Source organism: Hemicordylus capensis, chromosome 1 (assembly GCF_027244095.1).
Source record: "Hemicordylus capensis ecotype Gifberg chromosome 1, rHemCap1.1.pri, whole genome shotgun sequence".
In the NCBI taxonomy this organism is placed as follows: domain Eukaryota; kingdom Metazoa; phylum Chordata; class Lepidosauria; order Squamata; family Cordylidae; genus Hemicordylus; species Hemicordylus capensis.
In genome coordinates, this window is record NC_069657.1 from 25,918,209 (window position 1) to 25,937,749 (window position 19,541).

Consider the following 19,541-nt stretch of genomic DNA (forward strand, 5'->3'; position numbering starts at 1 on the left):
TTTCAAGGACTTGTGCGTGCGGGGGGTGCATACACCTCGACCCTTAAAGCCATCCACCCCCTCCATCGAACCGACCCCCACCAGTTCCATGCACCTCCCTTATAATTGTAGGGCAGGCAAACCATGCTGTAGGTGATAATTATGCTATGGTTTACTGTGTTTTAGTGGGGGAGATCTGGGACAAAATAATTTTAAAAATAATTTTGAACAGGACCAGGTGTACAAGTATACCATAATGCTGCAGAGAGGTGCATATGTACTCCCCCCAACCAAAATTCCCCCTTAAATTTTTTGTTAAATAAAAAAAGGGAGAGAAGCAACGCATTTCTCCAGCAGAGGTATTTAGGTACATTTTGGGGCTGCGCATGGATCCCACCCGTCTGGCTGCAGCAGCCCCCTGCCCCACCCAAAGGCTAAATGATCATTCCCACACTTAAGAGACAGGTTATGGAACCACTCCTCCCTAAAAAGAAAATCAACATGTAAAGATGTAGCCATGGATAAGATACTGAGCTTTATTTAGCAGTCTGGCTCTTTCTATAATTGATGCTGAAGTTGAATATTATAATATATATATATGTCTCCACTTTGTCTTGTCGCCTTCATAAGCTGCTTGTGTGCTTCCCAGAGGCATCTGGTTGAACACAGTAGGAAGCAGGACGCTGGACTAGATGGATCTTCTGTCCCAAAGTAAAGCCCCATCAGAGCCACTGGGGAATGCTGGCCGAGGTAGCTCGTGGCCTCTTGCCCCACTAACCAGCACATGTGCCACCCCAGATGTTGGATTTGTCACCATTTTTAAATTAACAATGTAGGTGCTGAATCCACCCTCTCTCTAGGGCTCATGGTATTTTATAGATCCACCCCCACCATATCACCCATTTTAAATTTCAGCCTTCTACCAGATGCTATCCCCCTTTCGCTCTTTCTTTCCCAGGTGACCCACACAGCTGCAGGAATTTCCTTCTATCATCCATATCCACTTACACCTCTCCGTCTCTCACCCAGAGAACCTGCCAACCTAAATCTTACCTATAATTCAGTGTATAAGTCTTGAGGTTCATGGCTAGTCATAACTTTATACAAATGGGAATAATGACAGTAACAGTGGTGCACCAATTACACACACCTCACTGTGAAGACAAGCTCTTGGCTGGGGTAGAAGGTGTGTACGCATGTCCCTCTTCCATGGGCAATATGTTGCATTGTATCATGACTATTATTTTATAGTTGTTGACCTGAACTGCAGGCTTTAGAATGTAAATAGCTGTGAACCACTGAGCACTTCTGGATGGAAAAGCAGTCTAGAAAATGAAAATGTCCATGACATCACAGCAAGTCAGCCAACAAGTGGTAAGAAAAGGCTTTCAAGTCAACAATTTATAGTACATTTTAGCAGTCAGCAAAAAAAAAATAAAAATAAAATAAAATTCCAATTTTTAAAAAGCAACTACAATCAATTTTTAGAGTGGAACAATCCATATACTTACAGAACAAGGTTTCACATATAAATAATTTGAACATTTTGCTCAGCAGAATTTCTTTCACTGAAAGTAACACTGAAAACCCTCCAAGGTTGATACTAGACTTTCAAAGAGCCATATGTGTCAAACTCAAACATCAAGGCAGTAACCTGGATATAGTACCCCAACACAAGTCTTCCTTCCCTATTTGCTTTACTAGCTGTTCTACAACAACCACAGATTAAAGATATCTCCAGTACTCTGGCTCCAGGGGTTTTCACACTTGGGTCCCCAGATGATGTTTGGACTACAACTCCCATTATTCCCAGCCATATTGGATCTTGGTTATTTCTTGGGTCTCCAGATAATGCTGGACTATCCCATTATTCTCAGCCATCATAATCTTTGGTCATTGTGGCTGGGGATGATGGGAATTGTAGTCCAACATCTGGAGACTCGAGTTTGACAACTCCTGGCATATAGCGCATTACTTTCCCAGTCCCACTGCAAATACTCCAATACATACTTCTGGAACTGAATTGCTGCAAAGTTCATTATCAATTAAAAGATGCTTTATACAATGTAGTATATATTATATACTATATTATAGCGTTATGCAATATTAGTGAGATCTTTCAGCAGCCTCAAGATAAGCAGCTCACCTGCCTAATTTCTCCATAGCTGCATCACAAGACCAGAGGAGAGCTGATCTTGTGGAGGAGAGCTGATGGTGTGGTAGCAAATATAACTTGTCCCCTTAACTAAGCAAGGTCCGCCCTGGTTGCATATGAAAGGGACACTAGAAGTGTGAGCATTGTAAGATATTCCCCTCAGGAGATGGAGCCACTATGGGAAGAGCATCTAGGTTCAAGTTCCTTCCCTGGCATCTCCAAGATAGGGCTGAGAGAGATTCCTGGCTGCAACCTTAAAGAATCCGCTGCCAGTTAGTAGTGTGCACGGAACTGCGGAGTTCAATGCCGTGTGTGTGTGTGTGTCGTTCTTTAAGGGCGGGAGAGGGTGCAATTACGCCGCCCCCTGCCCACACTTCCCTTGCTGGCAATGTTAAAAACATTGCAAAAAACCAACCAAGTGCCAGCAAGGGCACTTTGCAAAAAACTGAGCGCTGGTTTTTTAAATCAAAACCTGGTTGGTTTTTTTTGCAAAAAAGACAAGTGCCGGGGGGGGGGGAGTGCACCCTCCCCCGCCCCTAAAGAACCCACCCCGGCATCGAACCAGTTCAGAGGCCTCTACAAAGGCTTCCGGACCGGTTCATGCACATCCCTACTGCCAATCGGGCTAGGCAATACTGAGCTAGATAGACCTATTGTCTGGCTCAGTATATGGCAGCTTCCTATGTTCCACTATTGCTTTCAGAGAGGCAGACTAGCTCCAGCTGTGTTCTGCCAGCAGCATACCTGAATCCACACTGCTTATTTATACCGGGAAAGGAAGAAGTTGTTTAAAGTCCCTACGATTTCAGTGGGAGAGAATTAAAACACTTGCTTAACCCACCCACTGAAATTAATGAGGCTTAGCAATATTTAGCTATGCATTACTTCTGTATCTTGCCAGTGTGGTGTAGTGGTTAGAGTACTGGACTAGGATCGGGGAGACCAGAGTTCAAATCCCCAATTCAGCCAGGAAACTAGCTGGGTGACTCTGGGCCAGTCACTTCTTTCTCAGCCCAACCTACTTCACAGGGTTGTTGTGAGGAAAAACTCAAGTATGTAGTACACCGCTCTGGGCTCCTTGGAGGAAGAGCAGGATATAAATGTAAAAATAATGATGATGATGATGATGGATCTCAAGGTAGCATGTATGTGGTTCCCAGGCAGCCACCTGTTCAGGCACTGAATAGACTTCGATGACGGCATCGTGTGCATTCAAACCCCTGGTTTGGGTAAACTCTGCCCCAGATTTTTTTTTATAATGAATTGCTTCTGCGCAGATTCTGATCTGGGAGGGGTGCAGTTGTAACCGTGTGTGTGTGTGTTTTTTTTTTTTAAAAGGACAAGCCTTGCTCCAATTATAAGCATGCCCAGCTTACAGAACCTGTAGCCAGAGTCAGATAATTGACAATAGCGCCAATTAGCCATTTTTGGTGCGCTCTTATGATGCTCTACATTCCTTGGCTAGTGAGCTGATTTCTGGCTTCTCTTGCTACAGTGGTTCCTTTGCAAGGTTTTAGCACTGTTTGAAATCAAATGGTGCAACATTGCTAAGAAACCACCAAGCTTGGAAACAGATAAACCACCAGGCAAGATTGTTCTGGGAGTGGTGGCATATTACATGGGGAAAGTTTGCTTTGATCAGGGAGATGGTACAGATTGACTCAGTGAAGCTGGCACAGAGCAACATCCTGAAGCAGAAATTTTTAAAGGAGTATGTCATCCCTTTGGGCAGGTGAAATTAGTCCCAATGATTCCTTCTCCAACAGCTAGATACTCTTCAGGCTTCTGGGTAGAGACTTTCCTTCGAGGCTGCAGACCGTTTGACATAAGCCACCATGTTACCGCCTGAAATTAAGTCAGTCAAGTTGCTCTGAAACAAAGCAAGAGGACGTCCTAGAGGGGGGGAAATAATTGGGATGGGGTGAAAAGAAGATCAGAAAGAGTTGGTTAAGATGAGCTTTGTAACACAGGCTGTGATTAAAAAGGGAGTCACTGGAAACATAAAAGCACTTAGGAAAGTGAAAATAAAAAACATTCTGGCCTGGTTCACACAATCATTCGAATCTAGGAACATAGGAACGCTGCTGTATACTGAGTCAGACCATTGGTCTATCTAGCTCACTATTGTCTACACAGACCAGAAGCGGCTTCTCCAAAGTTACAGGCAGGAATCTCTCTCAGCCCTATCTTGGAGAAGCCAGAGAGGGGACTTGAAACCTTCTGCTCTTCCCAGAGTGTGTTCGAGCCTGAGGGGAATATCTTACAGTACTCACATGTGGTCTCCCATTCAAATGCAACCAGGGCAGACCCTGCTTAGCTAGGGGGACAAGTAATGCTTGCTACCACAAGACCAGCTCTCCTCTCTAGGTTTAATGTGAGTTACCAGTATTAGTGTGATTGTGTGAACCCATGCCAAGACAGGAATCTCAGATCATAAACCACCTTGATAAGGATTCACACCACCATGCTAGTGTCAGTAACTCATATTAAATATAGATTTGAACTACTCTGTGAATCAGGCCCTTGTGTATATCAGTAATCATGTTTCCCAACATTCCTTGTGCTTCCTTAAAGGGACACCCATAATAAGGGCCAAAGTTGTTTCCCATGCTGGGTAATCCCTGTCCAGGCCAAGAAATGTGGACATCCTGACCACAGCATGTTAAGAGCCTCCACAAATGCCACCATCATGTTAGGCGTCTCCACAACTGCAAAGCGCATTCCTGGGAGCAATACATATGGAGGATAGTCCTCTCCAGACATCATAAACAACAAGGATGCTGAGCATGGGTACAACACCCCAAGAAGGCCCTCTGAATCCTTACCTCCTCACTGTCCATGGTTGCAGTGTTCAAGGAGGCAAACACTGTACTGATGGCCAGATTCTTCCTGTGGTGCAGAATATTCAAGCGCCCCCAGCATTCTGTATCAAAGGAAACATCTGACCACAAGTAGTGTTTGTTCCTTCAGACAAATGCTGTAGTTGTGAACAGTGAGGAGGCGTGACTTCTAAGCACGTTAGTGAGTTTATAATGTCTCAAGACAACTGATGGCAGCTAACTAAGTGGTACATAGTTCTGAAATTGCTTGACAAGGTTTCCCCTTGAAATAGCGGCAGCCCCAATCTCTTTCCCCCCTTCATGGCCTCAGGAGCTCAGTTTCCAATGCATATCCCACCCTATTCAAAGGGCTCAGAGTGAGTGTTGGCAGCTTTAACACAGATTGGAACTTGCCCTCCTTATGTGAGCATTTAAATGACAAAGACCGATGAAGAAAAGGAAGACTCACAACATGTTCTTCAACCATGCTGCTTTCACAACTGAAATGCTGCATGAACAAATCAGCAAATCCAGCACTGGCTCAAGCCGATCAGTTTCGCCCTTCTCAGTTTGTTTTCTCACTTGCTCCCACTGCTAAATAAAACACCCCACCACTGGTTGCAGAACCTCTTCTTTTGGAGGCATCCAAGTGTGGGATGTTTTGTTAACTTTCTCCAGCAAGGAAAGGAGGCAGCAGCTGCACTATTGGCAAGTGAGGATGTGAGTGGGTGGAGAAAAACCAAGACAGACAGGCCTGAAGCAGCATTTGCTGATATTTTCCTCCTTTATACAAGAGAAGTGGATCTGTTAAAACTATGCCTACTATGTGTGCAGAAGCTAAACACAAAATATATATAACTTAAATATAAGTTTAATCAATTAACTCAACTAAAATTCACATGATGAATCAATCAAGTTTATCTAGATGACATTCTAGTTATGGGATGTGGCGATGGCCACCAGCTTGGATGGCTTTAAAAGAGGCTTAGACAAAGTAATGGAGGTCTATCAATGGCTACTAGTCTGGTGGCTGTGGGCCACCTCCAGCCTCAGAGGCATGATGCCTCTCAATACCAGTTGCAGGGGAGTAACAGCAGGAGAGAGTCCTTGTCTGCTGGCTTCTTGGAGGCATCTGGTGGGCCACTGTGTGAAACAGGATGCTGGACTAGATAGGCCTTGGGCCTGATCCAGCAGGGCAGTTCTTATCCTTAAATATAATCCAGTTTTCTAGTATCAAATTGCCTTCTTATGCTAGCAAAATAATCCCTATGGCATTTTCATGAATATATTTGCAAAAAAGGTCAGTATGAAAATATCTTGGGGGGGGCAGGGGGGGAGAGAGGAAGAGGGAAGCCATGAGTTCCACTTGAAAGTTACTGTACATCAGATTATCCTTAACAGAAATGAATATTAGTGTTAATCTGCATTTCTTGTTACTCACATCAGATGGTGGTAGAAGTGTCAGCTAAAATAGAATAATTGGTGGTATACTTTAAAAAAAAAAATGCACACATTAGTTACCTGAATGAAAAAGGCTGTAATCAGTGCTAATTACAGGGTATTTGCAGAACTTGTTGGTTTGGGGATCTGAGTTGATAAAGGATATCCTAAGTATTGTTCTTTTAATTATATTGTGAACTGCCCAGAGACCTTTTTTTGTGTAGGGTGGTATATAAATGTGCTAAATAAAAATAAATAAGTGCAGCTCCCACTCACTTTTACTCTGGATCTCTCATGTCAATATCCTCCAGGTTCTTTAAACATAAATCTGTGTCTATCTAGCTCAATATTGTCTTAGACTGGCAGCGGCTTCTCCAAGGTTGCAGGCAGGAATCTCTCTCAGCCCTATCTTGGAGAAGACAGGGAGTTGAAACTTGAAACCTTCTGCTCTTCCCAGAGCGGCTCCATCCCAAGGCGAATATCTTACAATGCTCACACTTCTAGTGTCCCATTCATATGCAACCAGGGCAGATCCTGCTTAGCTAAGGGGACAAGTCATGCTTGCTACCACAAGACCAGCTCTCTTCTGTTAACTTGGGCAATTGCATGAATGGTGAAGTGAATGTAGGAGAGCTGGTCTTGTGGTATCAAGCATGCACCGTCCCCTTTGCTAAGCAGGGTCAGCCCCAGTTGTCATTTGAATGGGAGACTACATGTGAACACCCCTTAGGGGATGAAGCTACTCTGGGAAGAGTATCTGCCTGCAGAAGTTCCAAGTTCCGAGAAACCACTGCCAGTCTGTGTAGACAAGACTGAGCTAGATGGACCAGTGGTCTGACTAGGTATAGGGCAGCTTCCTATGTCCCTAATGTAGCAGGTAGCTAAAAGGATGTTACAGGTCACCCACCTGCTTTTACGTGAATGTGTCACCTGAAAGAGGTAGAAAAGCAAAAGAGTACACCCTTAAAAAAAACCCCACTCCCTCCCCCACTCCCACCGCCTCTCTAGAAGGAAAAACTAGAGTCGTGTTTGATGGCAGCATCAAGTCATATTCTCTCACCTGTCCATGTCCTCCGTGGAGTGATGATAAAATGCCGGCATTGTGGGTGGGAACTGCAAATAGCTGCAGCTTCTTCTGCATTGTGAACAGACAACACGCATCCCAAATTGCTGTAAGAGAGCCAGCATTTATAGTCCTCTGTATCCGCACTATAGAATCCCTTTAAGGCAATGTATTCTGGGGGTAAGAGACACAAACTAAATAAGTCTGTGGCTAGAATCCAAGAGCCATTTCAGACATGACAATAAGCAGGATTACATAGGAAGTGGCCTTATACCAAGTCAGACTACTGGTCCAATAGCTCAGTGTGTCTACATGGACCAGAAGGCTTCAGGGTTCCAGAGGGTCATTTCCCAGCCCCACCTGGAGATGCCAGGGACTGAACCTGGGACCTTCTGCAGGCAAAAGTGATGCTTTACCTCTGAGCTATAGTACTTCCGTTAGAAGGCCCTTCTTCTCAGGGGAAACAGAAGAGAACTTGATTGTGCTTCCTTTTCTTCACCTCTTGAGAGGCCTCCTCTGGTAAAACTATGCAAGCCAAATAGTGGCTGGTGGCAGCCCATGTTCAGCCGCCACTGTGGCCCCATGCCTGGCATCAGATGCAGGGGGGCGGCTAGCCATACCCCCGCACCTGACGTCAGACACTGGGGCGTGGTCTCCCTCCCAAACAGGGCTACATGGCCCCATATGGGAGGGAGATCGGCCACACTGCATTGGGCAGTGTGGGCCAGAGCAACTCTCCCTACCTTTAAAAAGGCAAGGAGAGTCACTCCGGCTGTGCTGCCAATGCAGTGCAGGCCAATTTCGGTCCCAAACGGGGCCGCGTGGACCCGTTTGGGAGCTAAACAACACACACACACACCCATGTCTGATGTCGGACATGGAGGGGTGTCTGGGGCTGCGAGGCATGGCCCCTGGTGGGGGGGCGGCCCGTTTCCTTGAACTCATTTACCCAATGGTGGCTCTGCCGCTGAAACCAATTGCACATCTTATCTCTCCCACACGCACACAGTCATGTCCTAAACTGCACTGGGACACTTCGGAGGCTTCTGAAATGAAAGGCAGCCCACAATATTTAGTTGTTCTCTTTGTGGACAACCTTTATCTCAAGAGCGGATTACGTTTTCCCATTCTGATGGATCTGGAATTTGACTACATCTCCAACCTTACTCTGAATGTTTCTAAGCAGCACCAAAAAAAGAAAAAAGAAAAAACCAATCTTACCATATATAGGTGCTACACCCTTTTAAGGTGGATCACATTACACATCAAATTAAGAAGTTGCACTTGTCTTGAGACTCAAATACCAATTATACCATCCCTGGCCACAATCCAGGGAAAGTTTACAGTGTTGAACTCTCATTGAAATTAGTGGGAGTTAAGTTAGCCATGATTAATTTCTCCCATGAATTTCAGTGGGATTTAACTGTAAGAAACTATGGACTGGGTGTATACTGGGGTCCCCAGCATGAAATCTGCTGTTCCTTGCCATGATTAAATCATTAAAGCTTTAAAGAATTATGTGAAATCTGTACCTTTTAAATGAAACCGTTTTTTCTGCAGATAAAATCCAGACTTGTATAAATGCAAAACTTTCTGAAAAGCAATCAGGGTTTCATTTGCTCCATATCGTAAGTCACCTACATGTATGGAAAGGGAAAGTGGTTTAGGGAGAAAGATGCTTTAAAAGCAGCCTCTGTTGAAATTAATGTAAAATTCCATATTAGCTCATACCTGTTGCATTCAGGATGTCCTTCAGAATGGGTTGCAAAGCAAAGGGTGCAGTGTGTGGCAAGAGGTACGTGAAAAAATACCTACAAAAATATTTTCATCTTAAGAGATGTGACAATTGTTTCTTTGGACTTAACTGCTAGTACAGCTTAAAAAGCAAATATATTGTTTAAAATATTGTTGCTATGGCATTTGTTATGGTCTCGAATCTCACAATTTCTAAGTGTATCTCATGATTGAGAGCTTCTGTTGTGATCAAACTAGATGAGATTTCCTTTGCAGGAACTAAATGCGCCTTTGGACAGAAAAGAAAGCAAGGTCCTCCAACTGGTAGCCTGCAAGCTGCATACATCCCTTCCCTCAGTTCCTCACCCCCTGCCAGTTTTCCCACTCTGGAAGCAGCTTTTCTGATCTTCACAGCTCCTCAAGAGGCTTTGATCAGGCAACCCCACTGATCAGGCTAGGTTTCCATGTTGGCGGGTGCCTTCCCAAGTGCTAATTGAGAGGATGCTCCCAGAGGTCTCTACAACTTTTCAATTCTGCCTCGGACTGGTTCAGCAGAACACATCTTGCAGGATTGAGGCAACTGCACTGGTCACATGTCAGTTTCCAAGCACAATTAAGTGTCCTTAATACAGGGGCTCTGAAACTTGGATCCCCAAATGATGTTGAACTACAACTCCCATCTTTGTGAAGGCCACTGTGGCTGGGGAGGATTTGAGTTATAGTACAACAACATCTGGGGACCCAAGTTTGAGAACTTCTGCCTTAATGACTTGGGATTCCTTAGCATGGCTGCACAACTTCGGCCCTCTTGCAACTCCCTTCATCCCTGACTATTGGCTACTGTGGCTGGAGATGACTATTAGTCACTGTGATACTAGCTGGGTGACTCTGGGCCAGTCACTTCTCTTTCAGCCTAACCTGCTTCACAGGGTTGTTGTGAAAGAGAAACTCAAGTATGTAGTACACCGCTCTGGGCTCCTTGGAGGAAGAGCGGGATATAAATGTAACAACAACAGGGCAAAGAGGTACTTTTTAGAAGTGGTGATTCTCTTTATTTAGCAGAGGGAAAGCAACTGGCCCTACCCACGAGCACCACAGAATCCCTCCAGTGACAGTTGCTGATTTTCTTGCAATTAGATTCAACCTTGAATTGAATTGCAAAAAAATTGAATCGATTCATCAAATTGGAAATTTGTGAAATTAGATTGTGAGCCCTTTGGGGACAGGGAGCCATCCTATCTATCTGTCTATCTCAACTGCTTTGGAAGCTTTTGTTGAAAAGCAGTATATAAATATTTGTTGTAGTAGCAGAGTTCTAGTCCAAAAACAGCTGGAGGGCCAAAGCTGTGCTGCCCTGTGCTAGAGAAAGAGAATTGCCTGCCTCTAATCTTCATTTCTGTTACTCATACCCGCCCCCCCAATTTAATTTATTTGTATACTGCTTTAAAAAAATCTTCCCAAAGCAATTAACAGTTTAAAATAGGACAGAAGACTAGCTCTCCATATAAAAGGATAAGAAATGTAGGAGGGCTTACATTCCAGTGCAAGTGTGCTTTAGAATTACAACCTTAATTTTCAAACATTTGATCTGTACTGAATATAGCCCCTTACATATATGATCTTAGAACTCACACATTCAAAGCAACATGCATAGGCAAGTCTTTTTTAAAAACATAAGAATGAGTCCAGAGCAGGGAATCAACACTCTCCTTCAGATGGGGAAATATTCAGCATTGCTCCCCCACATCGAGCCATGGCCACCTGCCTTGTCTACTAAGCTGCTCCTAACCATGGGGGATCTCTCAATGCAACCTCCGATGGAGCTGTTTTCAGATAATCTGGAGGATGCCTTGATGAGTACATGAATGCATCTTTGCATACAGACAGAGATCTTAGATTCCAGGACATAACATAGTATATAAATGGTTAAAACAACAATTTAGCAAGTAGGAGTGTGTGAAATAGAATGCCCGATATAATTAGGTCATGTTACACTATGATATGCACAACATTGTTCTTTCACTGGTATTTATTTATTGTTCTCCAACATACCGGTATGCATTGAAGAGATTCCTTTTTTCATTTATCCCTTCACATTTCCCATCTGTGGTACATTTGAGAAAAAAGCTTCTTGTGGGGAATTCGAGCGTGCAGTCATCATCCCTCCTGCAGGACAATTCTTCAGTGCTCACGTCGTCCAGGTCTGTAACTTTCAGGATCCCATCCACCAGAACAAATTGCCTGGGCTGGAAATCCAGAAGGGCACAAGAGCCCAGAGGAGAATTTGCCAAATAGTAGAGCAGCTGAACTAGATCTAGACAAATCTGAAAGAGAAATACTGGCTGATTAGAAGCATTAGTAATTGAACAACAGAGAAGGGGTGAAGCTGAATAATATAGTGACACTGGTTGAATATTGTGAGGATATGGATGGTCAGTTTTCTGTCCCTCTTTCAGTGGTGTCTATTCCTGGTCCCTTACCCTCAATATCCTACCAGAAACAATCAAAGTTAGAAATGCAAGTTTGTCCATTATTAAAGTGTCTTCATTTACCCAATCTCTTTAGAAGGAGACTCACCAAATGAAGTAAGGTGGGCGGCTACTAGGGAGAGGGCCTTTTTGGTGGTTGCACCCTGTTTATGGAATAGCCTCCCCAGTGAGGTTCACCTAGCTTTGTCACTTTGTTCTTTTAGACTCCAGGTAAAGACCTTTCTGTTCACTCAGGGCTTCTAAATTTAATTTTTTTATTTTTAAATTTGATTTTTAAAACTGACTTTAAAAGTGTTAAAGTTGTTTTGTGTGTGTGTTGTGATTTCATGTGTTATGTGTTTTTCCTTGATTTTAATGCAGTGTTGTGAGCCACTCAGAAAACAATTTGGTAAGGTACGGCTAACGATGATGATGATGATGATAAAGTTGCAGCTGCAATATCAAAAGTCATAAACCCAAAAGTCTATATGCACCCAAATTTCAGCTCTGGCAACCTGTCTCTTGGATGCATAGCCAGATGCAGAGCATCTTCTTCACTACGAGCCCCACCGCCCATTGAGGTCATCTGAGGAGGTCCGTCTCCAGTTACCACCAACGCGTTTGGTGGTTACACAGAGATGGGTCTTCTTGGTCGCTGCCTCGAGATTGTGGAATGTGCTCCCTGCTGAGATACCATCCTTCCCATCTCTGGCAACTTTAAAAAAAAAAAAAACACACACACACACACCTGAAAACCCATCTTTTCGCCCAAGCTTCCTCAGCTTCCTAATTTTTTTTTTAAGGTTTTAATCTCTGGTTTATTTTTAAATTGTTAAATTGTTTTAAGTTTTTTGTATATGTTTTTAACTTGTTTTATGCTATTGTTAACCACCCAGAGATGAAAGTTTGGGGCGGTGTACAAATTTGAAAAACAAACAAACCCAAAGAAGAGACCCCCGTGCTCATGTGACACTGATCTATAGCATCAAAGCTAGACTTCTCATGTTCCATTTTGACATATATACTGGAATCCAAAAGTATCACTGTTTCCAATTATGCAAGATGCATGCATGTCTGATGCTTTACTGGTCTCTGAGTATGGACTCTTGCAGAACACAGAGGATTCAGCTTCATAAAGTATAGGCTATTTTACTCCAGTGACCCGAGGTATACTATCTGAGGATGGATAGAAGTTCCTGTATATGACACTTCCTATCAATTCAGACCCCAGGGCATAGCTGCATGCAACTTGATTGCCTTGGTGGATTTTGCCACCCTCAACATTTTCCCATAGTCAGTGCCAGCCCCTAATGAGCTACTTTCTCCTTTAAAAGACCTTTATGGAAACACCCAATTAGCCTGCTCTTTGTCTTATTTATTTGCATCTCACCCTTTAGGAAAGACAAAATACACATGACATGGGGCTCTATCATTTTATCTTCAAAATAGGCTTGCCACCTGCTCCTTATTTCAAAGAACTCTTCCCTAAGCAGGATTGAAATGGAGCATTTTTCTTCGAGTGGACATGTAACACTGTCTGAAGCTACACAGCTGGGCTTATACAGGGGAAGCTCTCTCTCACATGGGTGCATCTTCCTGCCATGTTACAGGAAGGCCACTCTGGATGTCAGTCACCAAATTCAGTAGGGCTTACTCCGTAAATAGGATAGCGGTCTCAACTTCAGCGAAGATGTCCTGTCTTTTTCTTTTTTCCTTTCCCTGAAGCCATCTAGAAAACAGATCAGTATCCCCTGGCAGTTAATTCCATGAGGCATTTTTGCTCTGGATGATTGGCAAATGCTTGTTATATCACTTTTTAAAGTGGTGGTTCTCTTTAATTAGCAGGGGGAGAGCAACTGGCCCTATCCATCTCCCAAATAGCTTCCTTCCCAGGGCTTATAGCTATGTAAACCACTTTGGGAACTTGGGTTGAAAAGTGGTATATAAATATTCATCATATTCATATACCCCATTGATCCCTCCTTGCACTGTAAAGATCAAAGAGCCAATCCTCATGTTTCCAAAACATTTATGCCTTTCAACCATTATCAGTAATGGAGTTGTATTTTTTAAAATGCAATTTCAAAAGGAATCAGAAGAAGTTTTTTTTTAAAAAAAAAAAACAACCCACTTTGCATAAGCAAACACAAAATATCAACAAGAAAAACCCATTTGCTCTGGCAGCCAGAGTGTGATCTTTGCATTGCTTCCATCGGTGGTCTGAAAGCTACTGATAAAGACTCCTACTTTTGTTTTCTTACTTTAAATCTCTCTTCCCAGGAGGTCTGCAGAAGCTGAATCATCTCCAAGGGAGTTCCCAACTCCAATATAGTGGTGACCTTCATTTCAGGATCTAAGCTGCTATCATAGCATTGACCACGCAACTGTCAAGAGAAAATGCACCAGATTTGCATTTGTATTAATATGACAAAGCAGGAATTAGCTTCCTAAAAGGTATAGTTAAGTACTTGGCAGGGAAGGGAAAAGGCTGAGTGATTTATAGTAGGCTCGGCCTTTGGAATTTCATTTCGGCAAGAATATACTACCTATCAGTTTTTATTCCAAGCATGCCAGCACTAGATAAAACCATAAAGTTAATTACTCTGTATTTTGAAGTTAAGTGTATATACTGCCCTGAGAACATTACATCCAGATTGATCTTTATTTACCATTAACCCAGGCAAGAGTAATTTTCTTGCTAAGGAGTACAGCAATCAGATTTCTGTGGCTTTCCCCCACCCTCTTAGGAGTTCCATCAGATCATTAACAATAATTAACTCAAGAAAGAGAGAGCCTCAAAATGCAAAAGAAAAGAAAGAAAGAGAGCCTTCAGATTTTGTTTACAGGATGCAGATGTAAAGATTTCTCCCATCTGCTTACCTTATGATTCGCCTCGCTGCACTTGATGTTTGCAATTAAACATTCCCCAGTTAAGTTAGGTCAGCAAAGCTGTGGACAAGCATGGTACTCCCCTTTATTTTATACAAATATGTATTAAGGTATTATATTATATTATATTATGTATTAAGGTATGTATTAATGTAAAAAGACACTTGGCAACAGCAGTCTTTTGACATTTTATCTCATATCTGCACTGCCCACTCCAGCAGGGCTGACTAAGAATTAGTAAAAAATCGACACTGCCACTGATTGGATCTGTTTAAAACAACACGAGGCTGATCAAAGCCTGTCAAAAATCTTGACATAAATACAAACCTTTTTAACGCAGTCAGGAATAAATGAGAAACAGAATACATAAAATCTACCACTAATTCTTAAGAAAGGACCATTTTTAATGTTCCCTTTTTCATGCCCTATTACAGCAAAACACTCCAGAAGAAAATCCCTAAAAATAATAAATTTGCCCTTCATTTGCAGCCCTAATGACTGAATGAAGATTTATTTTATTTAAAAATATATATATCCTGCCCTTCCATTATAATCAGCCTGGGGCAGCTCACAACACTTAGTAAAACACATAAAACAATAAAAGTGAACTAAAACAGGACCCAGTGAAAAACCAATTAATCTATCAAGTAAACCAATCAAGGCTGTAGTCCTCTGCACACTTACTTGGGTGTAAGCCCAAGTAGGACTTGCTTTTTAGGTAAGCATGTTTAGGCAGGGCTCAGGAAATCCACTAGTCTACTTGTCTGTGATGAGTGAAAAATGATGCCCAATGAGTGAAAAAATCCTGACAAGTAATGTACCAATATAGCTCGAGGAACCATCTAACAAGTACAATATTTTGTCTGGCTAGTGAACTGAGCCAACATTTCTTGACCTTTGGATCGGTAAGAGTGTAAGACACAATCCAGAAGTAATATATGCAGTTCATTCCCAGGCAGGCTTGCTTTAAACATGCTGCCATCCAGACAAAGAATTATAAATGTGGCACATGAGCCCAGCATTTTCATGTATGATACAATGGAGCAGTGCCTGCTTGGGCTACAGATTTCTGGAGTGCTAAGACTGCACACAGGCAAGATAACCTGGTTTAAACCACACTTTCATGTCCACCCAGTGTGGTGTTTAAATTAGGCCCCGGTTTGCTTATTATAAGGATGCAGTCAAGCAGGCTGTTGTACCTTCTAATAAGCACACTGGGAAGAGAAAAGAGGGGAAAGTGTCTCTCAAAAGGCATACCAATTAGCAAAGGGTGGTGGCGCTGATCTGCAGCTGGGATACCTGCTGGTTCATTTGGACTAGCAGTTGTCCCACGGGGATCAGACAATCCACCACATTTGCAAAAGCTGGTACCTGGAAGCTCCCAAGGCAACTTTCAGTTTCATCCCATGGAACTGAAGGTTGGGAAATTCAAGACCGACAAAAGGAAGTACTTTCCCCACATAGCGCATAATTAACCCATACATTTCTCTGCCACAGGATGTGGTGATGGCCACTAGTTTGGATGGCTTTAAAAAGGGGCTTAGACAAAGTCATGGAGGACAGGTCTATCAATGGCTAATGGGTCTGGTGTCTAGAGGCCACCTCCAGCCTCAGAGGCACGATGCTTCTCAATACCAGTTGCAGGGGAGCAACAGCAGGAAAGAAGGCATGCCCTCAGCTCTTGCCTGTGGGCTTCTCAGAGGCATCTGGTGGGCCACTGTGTGAAACAGGATGCTGGACTAGATAGGCCATGGGCCTGATCCAGCAGGGCTGTTCTTATCTTGACACTGCAGTCTTGTGTCAGTTTTAGATCAACTCAGCTGTCATGATTTTCTGTAGATTGGCAATAACACTAGAAGTCTGTTAGAGATCCGTAGCCCCCTCACAGAACAATGCTTCCCTAAGGAAGGGGCATGACTGTTAATCTAGTTTAAGGTCATGGTGTAGGAGCCTCTATGTAGACAATACTTCAGTTATTTTTATTATATTATTATTATATTATTATTATTATTATTTTGCATTTATATCCCGCTCTTCCTCCAAGGAGCCCAGAGTGCTGTACTACATACTTAGGTTTCTCCTCACAACAACCCTGTGAAGTAGGTTAGGCTGAGAGAGAAGTGACTGGCCCAGAGTCACCCAGCTAGTAACATGGCTGAATGGGGATTTGAACTCGGGTCTCCCCGGTCCTAGTCCAGCACTCTAGCCACTACACCATGCTGGCTCTGTAGGAAGAGACTGGCTCAGTTAGGAAGTGCATGCAGGATGATTGGCACCAGCACCATCCTGCCATGGTGCAGGCATCCACAAAGATTCCCTGTTGTGTGACTTGGCTGCAAACACCTTGGTTGGGTACATGATGTGTCACGGAAAGGCTGTAGGTCAGTGGTAGAGCATTTTCTTTGCATGCAGAAGGTCCCACGTTCCCTTCCTGCCTGGCATCTCCAGGTAGGGCTGGAAGACACTCCTGCCTGAAACCTTGGGAGAGCCGCGGCTAGTCAGACAATACTGAGCTAGAGGACTCAATGGTCTGACTCAACATATAGCAGCTTACTAGATTTCTAAATCTACACACTAATACAGATACCACTTTACCCCTCACTGAAGGAGCAGTGGATAAAGAGGGCCATGGATCAGAGTGAGGAAGACAGTGCTGTTCCTAGGAAACATTTCTTCTAAAAGAGTATATTTTTATAGTATTGATTCACTCAGTATTAGTCATATGAAATAAGCTACTCTCCCTTTCAATTTACAGAGGCTGAAATAGTTAAATAAGGCTGCCCGAGGCTGAATTAAGAGGGTCAACAGCATTTAAGAGGCTTAAAAATATTAATTAAGTTTACAGGCAGGGATCACTGAGAGTTTTTAAATTTTCTGTCAAGTAACCAATACATGTCAAGCCCTCTAGAAATAACAAGTGATACAACAGTGATTTAAAGAAAAGAACAGGAAAGTTGAGGATGGATAGGATGCAAATAGAGCCAACAGTGGAGGGCAAATAGTTCCAGAGAGTGAGAACTTCCCCACAGGTATTCCCAATCCCCCAGATGCAGAAGGTCCCAGGTTCAATCTCTGGCATCTCCAGAAAGGAAAAGGGGAAAGACCCCTGCCCGAAACACCAGAGAGATATTGTTAGTCACTGTAGGCTGGAGACTTGGTCACCAGATGTTGTTGGACTCCACCAGTCACTGTGGCCACCGGTCACTGTGGCCAAAGGATGATGAGAGTTGTAGTCCTACAAAAACCCAAAGTTGGGAACCTCTGTAAAGGCAATACTGAGCTAGTTGGATCAATGGTCCAATTCAGTAGAAGGCAGGCAGCTTTATACATTTATAAGCAAAGAAAAGAGTGCTGAACAGAACAAGGGGGTGACAGGATGCAGTTTGCTTTCATCACTGCCATAAGCAGTTATCAGTGGCAGATCGAACTTAAGAGAGAAAAAACAAGAAAATACCTGACCTGAACTCACCAGCTTAAATATCATCAAAAGCCCTCATAGGGCAAGTACATCTTGCCCGCTTCTATCTCATGGTCAGTCAAAACCCCACAAATCATGCCAGGGTTTATTTCCCACCAATTCAACCTGTGATCTCCAGCACATTGACTTAGGTATTAAGTATGAGGAAGGAACTTACTTCTAGCTAAGCTTATTTAGGATCTAGCTGCAGTTAAGTTGGCAAGAGCCTAAATGCAAGAATCCACCGCAGCAAAATACGATTCAATACAGTATATTCCACGCAGCCCGAAGTTAGGCACCTTCTCTAAAACTCACCGAGTTCAATAAGACTATTCCCAAGCGCGCGCGCACAGGATCGTACCTTAACGCTGCAATCCTATGAACTGCTGGAGAAGTTACTAGAGCAGAAGCGTAACGTCTGACTTCCCTGTACGCTTAGACGACCCCACACTTAGACATTTAATTACGGCCCAACGCCAGCTGATTCCAGTGCGCAAAAAGCGCCCTAGGTTGCGCCCACACAAATCAGTTTAACAAAGCTGCAGAGACTGGGGCTGCCAACTGGAGTTGGGCGGGTGCCTGCCCAGCTCTCCCCTGCCCGAGGCCGGTAGCTTGTACGTGCCTTGATAATGCCAGGGTGATGCAGGCGCTGCAGCAGGGCCATCTCTTTGAGCAGTTTGTAAGTGGCGAGTTGGTGGCAACCTGCCGGGTGTCCGTAGCGTTGCACGCAGCGGCTCACGTCGCCGCCGGCCCAGTGCACGGATTTCAGGGCGACCTCCTCGCCCCCGGGCGGCAGAGAAGCTCGCAGCACCAGCTTGGTGATGCCGGAGCCCACCAAGCCCACGCCCGTTATGCCGTTCAGATCCGCGCAACCCAAGGCGTCGGCAGCCGCGGCGCGTCCTGGAGGATCCGGAGTAGAAAAAGCGCCCTCCTGGACCGACGAGGCGGCGGCCAAGCGGCTCAGATCCCGTCGCCGCTGCTCCAGCTCCTGCAGCAGGCTTGGCGGCAGCTGAGTGGGCGGCGGCCTCCCGGGGCCCGAGAGGACAAGGGCCACCGCTAGCAGGACAGCAGCGGCCAAGAGCGCAAAGGGCGCCCCGGGCCCCGGCATGGTGATAGAGGAGCGAGAACACACGGCAGGACTCGCCAGCCAGCGACCGACTCGCCTGCGCTTTGCTTAAGTCTAGCTGGGGAAGGGAGCCCGGGTTACGTCTCGGGAGGCGGGGCCCTGCCGAGATCCCGCCCAGTTCCTTGGTTGTGTCCTGGAGTTCCTCCTGCTCTCTCCAGTACAAGGAAAGTGTGCCGTCCAGTCGGTTTCGGCTCCTGGCGCCCACAGAGCCCTGTGGCTTTCTCAATACGGGAAGGTCAAGAAAGCAAAAATCTTGGGAACAGAAGACCCACATGCCAGCCTCGAAGCGTTGGAGTGAGCCGCCGGTTCAACAAACGTTCCACTCCCAGTTCAGCTCTGAGACTCATTAGACGCAGGCAAAATTAGGCGTAGGCAACCTTGGCTCTCCAGCTGCTGTTGAACAACTCCCAT

The 19,541-nt window shown here is 44.4% G+C and overlaps 1 protein-coding gene across 1 annotated transcript; it reads right to left on the minus strand.

Moving 5' to 3' along the window:
• Nucleotides 1-2,690: 2,690 nt before the first annotated feature.
• On the minus strand, nt 2,691-19,162 carry LOC128339648 (extracellular tyrosine-protein kinase PKDCC-like). Its single transcript, XM_053283923.1, has 7 exons — nt 18,627-19,162; nt 13,920-14,042; nt 11,243-11,514; nt 9,188-9,267; nt 8,989-9,093; nt 7,454-7,630; nt 2,691-4,027 (listed from the first exon to the last, which is right to left on the minus strand). The coding sequence occupies exons 1-7, from the start codon at nt 19,110-19,112 to the stop codon at nt 3,912-3,914; spliced, it is 1,359 nt and encodes a 452-aa protein (XP_053139898.1). The 5' UTR covers nt 19,113-19,162; the 3' UTR covers nt 2,691-3,911.
• Between the last annotated feature and the right edge of the window lie 379 nt (nt 19,163-19,541).